Consider the following 15,116-nt stretch of genomic DNA (forward strand, 5'->3'; position numbering starts at 1 on the left):
GCCAAAGGCGAAACTGTTGTCTTTTGTGGTGGGGGCCAACCTTCCAATAAAAAAAACTTACCAAATAGAAGCCCGTTGCTCTGCTGACCTGCTAGGATGGGTATTAAGGACGGAATAACATAGTCCGTAACGTCTCGGACTAGTAACTCTGAGGTGGCGGGTTCGAGCCCCGGCAGCGGCATTCGAATTTTTATTTATAAAAATGCGCTATTATTAAAAAAAACCGGCTCAGCTGCAGTGTCTGATTTATTTCTCAGTTGCTACAGATTTGCCCATTGTAACGCATTAGGCTTACGCATGTCAGTTTACAACGAAAGATTTAATAAATAAATAAACATTGAATATATATATGACCTGATAATAATGGAGATTCAACAAATTAAAAGTAAAGGTCATGGTATCGGGCCGATGAATAGGCCTCTGTACTCTAAGTGACGATTCAAGATCCACGAGTGTGGCTCAAATTCATTGACATTCCTGGCGGCTGGCGGTCGAACGAGATTTTTCAAACACGTTTTCCTTTAAGATTAAAGTTTTTGCTCTTATTATTAGACTAGTTATTACAATTATTATTATATACTATACTTTAAAAATAAGATAATATCACAATCATTGAAGCTTTAAACATTTGCTACAATTATTATTTTAGATAATATTTATTTTATGGTCTAAGATGGATTATTGTAGTTATCGACAAAAATAATTATTAGAGTTAATATTTTCTATTATTTTACGTAGGTTTGAATTAACGTATGACAATTAAGCATACTAGAAAGGTTAACCAGAGTCACTTAAATAATGACAATGAGAGATCCTAACGCTGCAGTTACAATTATAGCCTATATATAGGATTTTGTTAAATAACAAATCCTGTGTTCCAAATTATTTGTGTAGTTAAATCAGGTGTTATGTAATATTTCTTGCAAGTGAGTATCTAAATATGGGCTTCAGACAAACACAAATAAAAAATCATAATATATATTAAAAATAAATACTCTTTTTTGTATTAAAAATAAATATAGCAACATTTGATTAATCGGAATTAAAAGTATATAAAAATTACAAATTCAGATCTCCCAGATACGATCAAAATTAAAAAATACTAGATTTCATATGGGATTCGCCTACCCGACTCTTTTTGGTATTAGTCAACGACTTATACCACTAAGTTTGTTTAATATAATGTATATAAATAGTAACGAATATGTTAATCTAAATATAGTTTAGTACCGAAACAACAAATCAGTCAATTGAATCCCACCACAACAACTCCAAAAATTCGCTATTAACTAGTGACTATGGAGTAAAATCAATCAAGGAGAATTGGCTTTACAGGATCCGGTATAAACTCGTATTAGAGGAACTCGTCAAAAGGCGTAGAGTTTGACAGAGAGAATAAATGAAAATAGAATAATCAAAATATTAATGTGAACCATGCAAAATCAGATCAAGAGTTAAACTAATAAAAAAATAATATATTGAAAAGACAAAACGATTTTATGAATGAGTTGTGTCTCACTATTTACTTAATATTTGTTGTGTTTACCCCATTGTAACGCATTGGGCTAAGGACTGTTATGTTGCAACGAAGATTTACAATAATATACTATTTATTCGCTCGTTCACTTCTCTTGAATTAGCAGATAGTGCTTAATTTTTGATTAATTAAAGACATAAATAGTTAAAAGAAGGTGACGTATGAATACTAAAGCAGGTAAGTTAGAAAACGTAAAATAACTATTGTATTTAATACTTTAATCAGAAACTATCATACATTTTTATGAAACATTTACATCCTTATCTCATATATACAACATTAATGCATCATCACTCCATATCTTTTCAACATTTTTAACTTGGAAATAATATAAAAGTGGTTGCGCGAATAGACAGCAAAATCAAATTTGCCAAAAGAAAAATAATAATGTATCAATAAGATATATATGAAAGTACCTAAACTATTTTCTTGAATATGTAATATTCAAAGATTCATCGTTAATTTGTAATTAGACATTTTTTTAATTTAGGAAATTATTTTTGTTGCTACTAAATGTGGGTATGTATAACCCGTTCATATGTAAAAATGGAGTGTGTCAAGTAGAGTAAAGACGATCTTAAGACTATTACCGTGATATAAGGTCAAATGAGGTTAATTGCCAAGTCTCGCATTGAAAAGCCGATAATTGTGTGTAAACTGTTGGTTTTTGAGCAGAAAAGACTATAAAAAAATAAATAATTTTTCATAAAAAATACACTAATATGCTTTTATTGTATGTAAATTATTGTAAGATTTTTAACTGGATATAGCAAAGAGAAAATAAGGTTTTTTTACATAGCTGATAATTTTTCAGGGGTAGGCAAGACGTTATTCAAAAATATTCAAGGTAGGCCATCAGAAGTAAGACTGCCGAATAAATAATTTTCATGTGCCAATATTCAATGATTTCGAGTTTTTAATTATAAATAAATATTTTACCACAATAAAATTTTAATTGTATATGCTGTGTAGCGAAAACTTCAGAGATTTTTATAAAAATATATCGGTATCTCTTCTCTTTATAATATAATATAGCAAATATGTTTTTTTTAAATCAAAAGTTATACAAAACCTATCAGCAATACATTATCTTATTTAAATCAGAATTTTCTACATATTAATAATTAATTCTAAAGCTCAAAGCAATTACCTGTTTTAGGAAAACCCGACCATGTTCATGAATAGCTTTGTCAATGGTTCTATGAAATTTTCTCTCGACTTTAATTGTACTTCATACCTTCTATATTGTTCATAATTTAAAAAAATCTTTACAAGTAGATTACAGATCAATTAGCATGTAAGTTATTATTGAGTTAGAGGCAAACTTTTATTGAGTTGGAGACCAACTAAGTTGGAGAAAACTTGTACAAACTTCAACCAAGATATGGCCGATTTAACTTTCCAACATCGCAGAAGCCGCCGCTTCTCTCTTCGCATCGTCTGTCCATATCGACGTCCAGAGCTTAACTCGCTTCATAAAAGCCTGAAAGCTACAGACACACCAATAGAACATTTTACATATAAATAATATATACAAACTGTAAGTGGCGATCTCAAATGTTGCACAAAATCAAATAAAAACAATCTTTTTATTAAAATGATAATATATTGTATATACAATATATTATTTATAACATTTTTTTATAAAAACCGTGTTAGATAATGTAATACAAGTAAGTGCTTATTTGTAAATATTATTATTATGATAACAAGTAATATTATGTCAAACCAAAATAAAATTATATTACTATTAGCCCACTTTTTCTGCTATCAAGATCCAAAAGTTTATTGTACTCGTTTCTTTGCGTTCACTTTCCACTATTTATATTAGCAAATAATTACTATTTATAATGACTTTTACCTGTTTTAATCATATCGCGTTACTATGCTAGAATAGAATTTATTTTATGGTCATAATGAATTACATTCCAGTTTTATTATGTCCATATATAAATTAACATTTCATTAAGAAGTCATTTTATATTATAAACATGCATTTATATAAAATCCAGTATGTAAATTAAGCCAACAATGAACGCTAGTACTAAAATATTATCGAGATTACAAAAGTTATTATGAATTAAGAAAAAATTCAATGTTATTGTTTAATTAAAAAAAGTAAGTATCACCATCAACAACGAAAAAATTGATACAATTATTATAGCAATATGATATGCTTATAAAAAATAACCTTATTTTTTATGGTCTTTCATCATACCGATATTTTAATTTCAATGAAAATTTATTAAATAAATATGTATTTAAAATATTAGTGTTAAATTGATAGATACAAAAATTATTCATATATTTTGTGAATTCACATGCCTAAAATAAAAAAAAAAATATAAAACAAAACATTAGGACACTGTGTTGGTTAAATTCAATGTTATTGTTTAATTAAAAAAAGTAAGTATCACCATCAACAACAAAAAAATTGATACAATTATTATAGCAATATGATATGCTTATAAAAAATAACCTTATTTTTTATGGTCTTTCATCATACCGATATTTTAATTTCAATGAAAATTTATTAAATAAATATGTATTTAAAATATTAGTGTTAAATTGATAGATACAAAAATTATTCATATATTTTGTGAATTCACATGCCTAAAATAAAAAAAAAAATATAAAACAAAACATTAGGACACTGTGTTGGTTAAAAGTATAATAGCTTTGTTTATGCTATAAATTAGTTGTTAAAGTATCGCTGAGCTGTGTAAAATTACCAGCTTCAAAATATATGTTTTCAGATATACGTATTGCAATTCTTATTCCAATGCATTTCAGAATTTTTTAGAAAATAAGAATTGGTAGAATTTGTATTTTCTTATATATAAGTATATAAGTCCTAATCTTCTACGATTTCATAGGCATTCATTTGTGTTTTGAATATATTTGTGGTATTTAAGTGAGAAGTAAAGTAGTAAGTAGAAGTTTAAATATAATTTAAACTAGTGACCGTATCACTATATATTATGGGAACAGATTAATAATATTCCACTTTATGATTTCTTGACGAAATTGGGAATTAATATTGTTACTTCATATTATATAACTGTTTGCACTCCTGGTGTTGCGCCTTGAGTTGCATTTATCCGGCGGTAATAACATTCATAGTGTAAGGTTATTGGCTACCATAAGAAGTGTGATTTTGCAGCCAGTAAGACGCAGGTGGAAACTAATGAGTTATATTATATATTGCGACACACTATGATGTGCGAGATGTTTTCTCCGAACAGTGGTGGAGAAGCTGGCGCAGGGATGTTGTCGGTAAAAGTTCCTCGGAGGTCTTATAGGTGGCGTGGCAGCGACAGTTTAGCGGAGGTTGATCCCTCTCTAATACAGTGCTTGTATGGTGGAATTCCTCTCAGGATGTGAGCGTCCATGACAGTATGTTGTCTGCGGGTGGGCCGGCGTCAGCTAGTCTCTTCGAGTGTCTGCCGGAGTCTGCCAGGTGACTGTCCTCTTCTCATTGAAGTCCGTGCTTAAGTATCCAGGCCTGCAATGCTTGCTCACTAATCACAATAATGCAGCGATTATATAGCCATTCGGAGCACTGGCTTATCGGGATTATTGTGGCCTTACGGTGCTGTTTATTTTTCCGATGATATATTGTTTCCTGTGACCGTTTCGTAACAAAGAAATATTTATTCAATGCACCGGATAATCCTTGCGTGTTATTTATGGAAAACTCTTAGTTCTTAGGTTTTGTCTAATTTATCCATATTAGATTCTCACAAAAAAGAGCTATGTGCATAGTCCCTCAAAATGGATTCAGTTATTTGCGCAAAACATTTTTTTTGCTTGGTAGTTATTTGTCTGCATGCATCGGATATTTTGGTAGGTTATCTAAATTGGGTTATTTATGTTGTGAATGCCTTTTGGGCAGGCTACTAAAACGCCATTTTTCTACATAGAAAATTGTTAGTTTTTATGACTTGATCTTTGATTTCAGATTATACCTAAATAAAATAACGTGTTAAAATCAATTAGGATTGGGTCCAATGTTAATTTTATTAAAAATAACTAAATTAATATTATCTTAGAGTTGAGGTGTTAAACGTCAATGTAATTAAATTGCAATTGATTGAGAATGACAGGCGTCTCGATTTACAGTCGGTCAGGCTATACGGGCCAGTCTTTTGTCAGATATCGCGTCATTGACAATCTGCGCTATACATTTTGTGTAAAGAACAGAGTGTCTTTTTCGATATTTGTGTAATTATTATTAAATCATAATAAGACATGACTAAATCATAATAAAACAATTACTGCAATTTAATAACAAAAAAAAGTTTTGTGCTTTAAGTGTTGGATGGTTATAAAAAATTGTCTTTATAATTGTGCCGTCTGCGCATGCATCGTACGTATGTTTAATATATTATATGATCCTATCGAACACCTAAAAAAAAACTATCTATTCGCTTTTGTTATCAATCGTATGCTAATTTAATTGTAAGTATCGAATTATAATACTTATCATAAAATTGATAATATTAGATTATTAATGTAAAGTTTATTGTCACAATGTTTATACAATATAATACTACTGTAATCACTTATTTTTATTATGTTTATTTAGATAGCTATTCTAATGATAATTTAACAAAATCGTATCTATATACATATATTTTATAGTATATTAAAATATTGCAGTTATCATTGTGCCAATATTATTACACAGCAATAATCCTACTTGACCTATCTAAGATAAAGTTATATAATATGACTTAAGAGGCATCTCTTTATGTCTAAATTAGTGACGTATCGCGACGATGTACATATGTACGTATTAGTGTATGTCACAATTTTTTGTGACATACACTACCTGTCTGATTTGCGGTAATTATTAAAATCTAAAATAGATCTAAAATCGTTCGGTGTAAATAATAAATAAATGTTGCAATATAAAGATATAAAGCAATTTTTTTTAGTACAATGATTTATTTATATTCACTTTGGATTATAATGTATTATACTTAGTGAGACTAAGAACGAGCTTAATAATTACAACGCTTTAAAAATTGGAGTACAGCCGACTATGAAGCCATTACCTACAGGATATTGAAGCTATGGGTTGTTAATGGTCCGGTGGGTAAGGGCCTATGCTTGACCATAAGAACCGGGTGGAAAAATCTAGGTTTTCTTTAGCTCTTTAACTTGAAGTAATAATTTGTTAAATTCCAAAGTGGATGTTCAAGTGTGACTGTCAGTAGAAGTGTCAATATAAAGTGATCGTAAGTATGGCCCTCTTCTTAAAATATTTTGAATTCAACACCTTTCGGTGGAATGGCCAATTACAAAATGGTGGCGAGTTTTAAGCTCTTCTTGGTAACCGTTTCACAATTGTATTAAATGAGTGTTTTTTCATTAAATACGTCACTTCTTCCTGCGGCATTACTATATTTTATCAAATTTAAACTGTTAATAAAATGATTTTCATAATCAGAAATAATTTGATAATGAATTTCAGTATCAGTTTCCCCTTACCCGCAAATTATCCTCACCTTGCACTTAACACGGCCATTTTAAATGCATTGATGCTGCGATTTAATTTCACGTCACAAGGATCTTAGTAGAAATGGCAGTGTTTCTAAGAAAATAAAAAATATTAGACGTGTATCATATATTTCTCAACCTTTATCAACTGATATTTAATCGTTTTTACTTCAACAATCTATTTAAAAGTTATGTTTTGTTTGTAAGCGTCCATTTTTTATAGAATATGTAATTTTAGTTTAATGCGTCTTTTTCAATTTAATAAAACTTTGTAGTAAGTTTATTTTAAAGATAAAATTTATATAATTAAAATATAATTTATTTATAAAAATAGCAGTATTGTGCTATCAATACCGTTGTATGTAGTACTATAAAAAATGTAAATTAATTGCGCGTTAGTAAAAAATCCAACAGTATTTTAAACATATATTTTTTTATTCATTGTTAATTTTCGTTGCAACATGCCACGCGTTAGCCCAATGCGTTACAATGGAGTATAAAAAATGTATAAAATAACTATTGTAATACAAAAGACTGGAATCAAAGTCTGTAAATCAGTGACATAAATTTTATTAGTTTTAAAATATTTTTATGAATTAAAACCAATTTACGACATAGGAAAATATAAAATTACTATATCTGTGATGATCGATCGAAATAATGATTATATAATAAGCACTACGATACAAATTATAAAAACACTAAGAGTCCATATGGGTTTTAAGTCCAGGTCTTTTAGGTACTTACACCACTGGTCTATCGTGCTGATATAATTTATAAATATTTAAAAATATGTTCACTATGAGTGTCCAATTATGAATGATAAGCACTAAATATTGAGTGCGCCAGTGTGATAAGAGATGTAATGCATCATAAATAATTTAAAAAAATGTAACAGAATCATAAAATAATGTGTTAATGTTTTTTATACGAACAGCTTTACACTAAGTTATGATCATAATTCTATTCAAAGATTTTTTATATATAAATATTAGACTTTTAATATTTATTAAGCAATTTCATAACGTATCTAATTTAATAACACGTATTGTGTTTCTCTAAAAAAGAACATTTATTATAAAAACAGGAATATAATAATAACTGATTGAATTTAATTTATTAAAAGAGCGATAATATTTTATTTATTTCAACATACTTTCCCTCTCAAAGAAATGGAAATTTAACCTAATCAAAAATAAACTGAACTAAGCTGAACTAATTGACAGTTATATATTATAATACAGTGTTTTGATGATCGTGTTAAATAAACTTGTACAGAATCATAAATACCTTTCTATGTAGGATTCTATAAATAATATATTAATTTTAAAAATATTGTTGAGAAGGATCATTATATTTATATTATAAGTATATGACTATATTTATCAATAATTTTTTATTTTTTATTTAAACTGCATATAAAATTTGTCATTCACTCGACCTACTGCAATGGCAAATTATATTTTTTACTTTAACATTGTTTGCTCGATAGTTTTAGTGATGCGAACAAGTATCACTTAGACCTTTTAGATGCGTTTAGTGTCAAGGTTGTCTGAGGATCGAATTCCGTTATGTGCATACATTATATTTATTATAATATTTGCATATCTATCAATTGAAGGATTTAAAATTCTTTTTTAGATTTACCTTAAACGATACATGATCATCAACATTAAACATGCCTTCTATATGGATATCCTACTTCATCGCGCTGATTTTTTTGGTGCAAGGAATAGACGTTCAAATGTTAGAAGGAGGAGACCGACTCAATAACACTTTGGGGCTCTGCGAGAGCATGGATATCAGGAATAGTGTCGAAAAACTAGAAATGCTCAACAACTGCACCATAATCGTCGGCTCCCTCCAAATAGTCCTTCTGGAAAGATTGACTAAGATCAACTACGCCAAATACGTATTTCCGAAGCTGAGAGAGGTGACTCAGTTCATCCTATTGTATCGGTTGGAAGGAATACATTCTCTGGGTCAACTGTTTCCTAATTTAGCAATAATTAGGGGGCAAAAGCTCCTCCACGATTATGCATTGGTGATATTCGAATTGCCGCAACTAAGAGAGGTAAAGGACGATAGTGAACGTCATTATTCAACATCGTCGATTATTGACAATCATTGATTTGATTTCAGATTGGACTTCGCTCATTGACGGTAATACAGAGAGGTACTGTAAGGATAGCTCAAAATCCACAATTGTGCTATTCTCAAACTGTGAATTGGACAGAAATCACGGGTCAGGCGGTCGGTCACTTTATTCATGCCAATGGACCTGCTTCTTGTCCGGGATATGAGTCTTGTCGAGGATGTGATTATAATCTCTGTTGGAGTTCAATGTTAGTTTTTAAATAATTGGATTGAGTGATTAAATTCAATATTTAAAATGTTTTATGTTATAGGCATTGTCAAAGACTACCGTCACCCTTATGTCATCCAGAATGTCTCGGAGGATGTACTCCAAATACGTCTAAGTGCTATAGCTGTAAGAATTTTGTAGACAACGGAGTTTGTGTACCACAGTGTCCACTTCACAAGTAAATACAACCTTTTTTATTTTAAATAAAATAAAAAAATGATGTTTTAAATTGATTTAGAAAAATAGTTTTTAGTAAATTAAATAATTTAAGAAACTAAAAATTTAATAAAATATACTTTTTTCGTATAAATGGTTGTGTGATTAAATTATGCTAATCAAAATTTCATATTTTATAATATACAAGTCAACAATCTACATCATTGAAATGTCAAGTAAACATTTGAAAATAAATTTTATGTCTTAGGTACATTTTATTAATGCGGTATTTTTTCTAGCAGATACATATATTTATTAATAGAAAGTTATATACATATTTTTTTCAAAATAATTTAACTCATCAAAAAAGTATTATAAGTTTTATTGCAAATATTGGGATAACAGAATCGTAAGAAATATATTTTTCCTTTTCTTGTTTTAGAGGCAAAGTTTTTGTAGCGCTGGCGTACATAGCGGGGGCGTGCGTTATTCATAAAATAAAATATTTTAGGAATATCATTAAAAATATAGTATCTAAATTAAATAATATGGTATACATTTTTAATCCTCATTATCCCTCAATTGTTTATATTTATTCTGAAAAAATGACAATGTCGTTTGAAATATTTAAAGCGACTTTGCCATTTTTTTGCAAAAAAATATGATTGAGAAATTATTAATTTATAGCAATTTTTATTTTTTAATTTATTTTCACTATTGAACAAAATTGGTTATGTGTGTATTAAAAATATTTAACATAAACATTTTGTCATTATTATTTTTATAATTTTACACAATTTATTTAATGTTTATTATTACCAAATTAATGTTTTCGAAATCTTAAAACGTCAAAAGTTTCAGAATGGTTTTACTAATAGGATAGCAATAAATATAAATATTAAGTTAAATAAGGTTACTTACATAAAAAAGTAATTGATTAAAATAATGTTTTATTTATTGTTATTAATCTTATGATCCTGAAAAGCGATTTAATAAGCGCGAAGCGGAAAATTACGAGCGATTCTTGCATTTTAATTTGTCACGACAGCTTAAAGGTTACAAATTGAAATTAGACAGAAAAAAATAAACTTGTAAAATTACACACTGCATATAGAAAAATTACATATGCAGTAAATTTTTCACTGGAGTAATTTAAAATTCTCCAGTAACATGTTAAAGCAAAACCAAAAATATACATTTATTCCATATAGAATATATATTGAATTAGTGATATTAGGTGATTTTAAATTTAAAAACAATATTTTAAAAATATTAAAAAATAAAATTAGTAGGTTACAAATGACACTTACCACTTTTTTATTTGCTTTTTATATGTTTTTTTGTATTTATTATTTTATAATATATTTTAAAAAAATAAAAACTTGTATCAATGTTTTTTGTTAACTTTACTAAGAATTAGTTCTACTTTTTTAAGTTTTCTTATATTTTTTAATATTTTTCAAGGCGAAATTTTTGTTATTTTATGAAAGTATTATACCAATGTAAATTACTTATATAAATATAATTTTTTTTTCTTTAAAATTGTTTTTTATCACTAATATGCTATACGTGAAGAATAAATTACAAACTTTGTTTCGCTTTTGCTATTTTATATGTACACTGGAAGGGTTAAAAATATTACTTGAGAATTTAAAAATACTTTATTGTGAAATTTATTCTGTGTGTGTGTAAATTTTTACTTTTATAATCTTTTCCATGTTTAGCTTTCTCCTTGTGTAATTTTTTCCTTGTAATTTTATTACGTAATTTTTTCCTAGTGAAATTTTTATGTAATTTTTTAGCTTGACACCAATTTAAACTATTTCTGCTTTATATTATATTTATTAATAAAACCCAGAGTGTAATACTTAAAATGTACGATGTATGTATGTTATATTCATAAGTGTCAAATATTTATTTAAAAAATATTAAAAACAATCTTAAATAAAAAGATAAAGGTATTTACTATAGCAAATTTATGTTTTTAAAATATAATATTCTCAAACATAACATTACTGAATTTTTAATTAAATTATCTTGAATAATATGCAACTTTTTTACATCAACAATAAATATAAAAAATCCTTTGTAAATCAATTTTACATTTATATACTACATTAATTTAATATAAATTGCGCGGTTATTAGTAAGTGAAGTAAATTAAAATTTAATTTAATATAATCAATTTATTTGTGTGTTATTTTAAGAAAGTATGCATTAAGTTAATTTATGTGCAGCGCCTAAGAGCGTACCTTTATCGTGTCCTGCATATTCACAACTGAACACCGAAAGTCGTAGTAAGATTGATGGCACTTAAAAAAATGTTTTTTTTTTGTCAAGGTCACATTGCTAAAGATATTAAGAAAAAATCTTCGATATGATGTAGATTGTTAAAGACGATATATTATATCTTGCTAACCATTGATTAATGAACTGTATTGTTTATTTTTATCGGAAAGTCTATATTTTATTTTTAATAGGTATGAACACCCTGCAACTTCGATATGCGTAACTGAAAAGCAATGCAAGAAACTGTACCGTGGAACTGGATGGGTTTGGAGAAAGTCTTGTATTAGAAAATGCCCTAAAAGCTATAAGACGGTTGTTGTACAAAATGTGAAAACTTGCGAATTCTGCGGGGATAAATGCAACGTGGTCAGTAAACCTTTATCTCTATTTAATATAAGCTCATAAGTAATTTTTTAATATTTTCAGACTTGTTTGGGTAATGAGGTGCAAACTTTAGACGAAGTTCAATATTATAAAGGGTGTAATTTTATAAACGGTTCCTTATATATCAGATTCATCGGAGATAACAGCTTCAACGAAAATGTGATGCAAGAACTATTAGAGAATTTCCAAGATGTTCAAGAAATTAAGGGAATATTGAAAGTATTCAGATCTACATCGATTACGTCTTTGAACTTTTTTAAAAACTTGACCGTGATCCATGGTAACGATTTGATGTTTGGAAGATACGCTTTAGCCGTGCATGAAATGAGTAATTTACAATCTCTATTCGACGAAGAGGTCACGAAAAAAATTAAGATCATACGCGGAACACTGTTTTTCCATTACAACGCTAAGTTGTGCTTAAAAGAAATAGAAAAGTTAAGAGTAGCAACAAATAAAACAGTATTGACTGATGATGTCTCACGGGGTTCAAATGGTTATGAATCACATTGTCATTTTTTAAACATTAAGACTGACTTTAAAGTGTTGGGTACTAAAACTGTAGAGATAACGTGGGAGAGAATTTTACAGCCGAATCATACAAACTTACAATTGGGATATCTCATATATTATATGGAAGAACCGAATGATATGAATCTCACGCACTTTTCAAGAAGCACCTGCTATGAAAAAGGATGGAAGACTATATATGTAGAAGAACCATTAAATACTGATATTAAAGTGATCACAACAAATCTAACTAAACTTAACTCGTATACTGATTATGCTTATTATGTTGAAAGTTATTATAAAGCGACTATCATGACGCAATCGTTACACGATGGTCAAAGCGAAATAAAATTCTTCAAAACTGATATGGACTATCCTAGAATGCCGTTGTTACTTGAAGCATCGAGTCCATTTTATAATATGCTGTCGGCAACTTGGCAAGACGATCCCACATATAGAGGAGTGATTACACATTATCTGATAGAAGTGGTTCTTCAAAATGATGACAAAGATCATTTGGATCAGCGAAATTATTGTGTCCATCCACTGGTGAGAGAAATAATCGTGCCTAAGAAGAAAATTCAGTTCGATTTGTTAGACGAATATGATACACCAAAGAAGACGAGAAAATGCTATTGCACTAATGAAGAATGGAATAATAACGCGCCAGATAAAGGGCTATTAGAAGTTTCTAGGACTTATCTTCAGAAGGATAAGGACGATTTTCGAGCTTGGTGTGATCAGCGTCATATGAGAGAGCCTCCCAAGGACACGGAAGATATTATAAAAGAATTTAACTGTTTCAAGTTAAATAAGAATAATAATAATAAAGAATATGACATAGAGGATGAAGACGTGCCGCTTTCTAGATCGGAAAGGAGCGTAGATACGTTTGATATTCAAGATGTCATCGGCAAAGCTACCCCAAGAACCCCCATTGAGAACGTCATAGTTGACAATGTTCATCATGCATTTTCGACACACTTTTTTGAAAGTTATAAAAATTTCACTTTAGGCAGTTTGAAACATTACGGACAGTATTTGATATATGTGTCTGCTTGTAAGGGTTCAGTCGGAAATGATTGCGGACCTTATACTGTTATAGCTCACAGAACGAAAGCTGATCCACAAAAGGATATCATTGATAATTTAAGAGTGGATGTGTTGAGTAATAATAGTGTACATGTACTTTGGAATGAACCTCCTAACCCAAACGGTGCTATTGTATCTTATACTCTGGAGTATTTTAAAAATGATAAAACAAATAATAAATCAATGGTTCATTGTATAACTAGAAAGGAGCTAGAAAATCACCAATGGAAATATCATTTGATTTTAGCTCCAGGAAAGTATGGTGTTAAAGTTAGAGCCCATTCTCTGGGCCACGATGGAAATTTCACCCAGATTTACTACTTTTCTACTGAATCTAATTTATTTAATTGGTTAATATTTTTTGGAATTGTCATCATAATTGCTTGTTTTTCCGTTGGATTTTGGTGTTGGTATCAGCATGCGAAAGGAAGTGCCAGTCCTACAGATACAGCTAGATTAATATCACAGTCGATGGGTGTAAGATACATGGATTGCGGAAGTAACGATAATTTAGATAGAATAGACTTTTACAATTTGAACAGTTATTAATTTTTTTAATATTACAAAAATTCTCATTAAAGAAACAGACTGATATAAATTATAAATTATTTTTTAGAATTAAATTATTTTTATTCAATATTAAGCAATCAGTTCGTTCATAATTAGAGATATTGGACTTTTATCTTTTATTAAAAAATTACTAATCTAAAATCCTGATTTTTTACCAAAAAAATATTTAAACTAAATAGACAAATATTTTTCTAAACCCTTAAATATTTTTGTTTTTCTACGTAGCTGTCTTTATTATTAAAAAAAAAAATTATTTTATAAATAAACAGCGCTTCTAGTGATTTAATTCTATTTATATGATTATAACGACTGTTTCAGTATACTTTTTAAGTCATTAGTAATCAGAGATACTAGCAAATAATATTTAGAATTTAAAACTTTGTATTTAATTCAACTTATAATATTTTAAAATATATTTAATGTACATAATGCTGTTACATCTTGTGTCGGTTTCGGATCAAAGAAAAACACATAGTTATTGTCGACACATAGTTTATATTAGACGTAAAAAATAAAAGGGTCTATTTTAATGTATTAAACATATAAATAAGGCGTCATGTTTTAAATTTAAGAATGTCTGCTATTAAAATAATTTTAAAGTCAATTATAAGTCATAATTTTATATTTTATATTTTAAATAATTATTTGATCATAATTAGTTGTTACAATACATCCATAAATAATTGATCTCTATAACGATGATGATTT

At 28.4% G+C, this 15,116-nt stretch overlaps 1 protein-coding gene across 1 annotated transcript; it reads left to right on the forward strand.

Annotated features, from left to right (window-relative positions):
- Window positions 1-4,122: 4,122 nt before the first annotated feature.
- Window positions 4,123-14,526, forward strand: LOC148238091 (insulin-like receptor). Its single transcript, XM_088181386.1, has 6 exons — window positions 4,123-5,906; window positions 8,684-9,116; window positions 9,185-9,387; window positions 9,451-9,585; window positions 12,044-12,218; window positions 12,279-14,526. The coding sequence occupies exons 2-6, from the start codon at window positions 8,721-8,723 to the stop codon at window positions 14,385-14,387; spliced, it is 3,018 nt and encodes a 1,005-aa protein (XP_088037512.1). The 5' UTR covers window positions 4,123-5,906; window positions 8,684-8,720; the 3' UTR covers window positions 14,388-14,526.
- The last annotated feature ends 590 nt before the right edge of the window (window positions 14,527-15,116 follow it).

The sequence above is a fragment of the Plectrocnemia conspersa genome, unplaced genomic scaffold (genome assembly GCF_051122295.1).
Source record: "Plectrocnemia conspersa isolate PC_06_02 unplaced genomic scaffold, ASM5112229v1 ptg000002l, whole genome shotgun sequence".
Taxonomy (NCBI): domain Eukaryota; kingdom Metazoa; phylum Arthropoda; class Insecta; order Trichoptera; family Polycentropodidae; genus Plectrocnemia; species Plectrocnemia conspersa.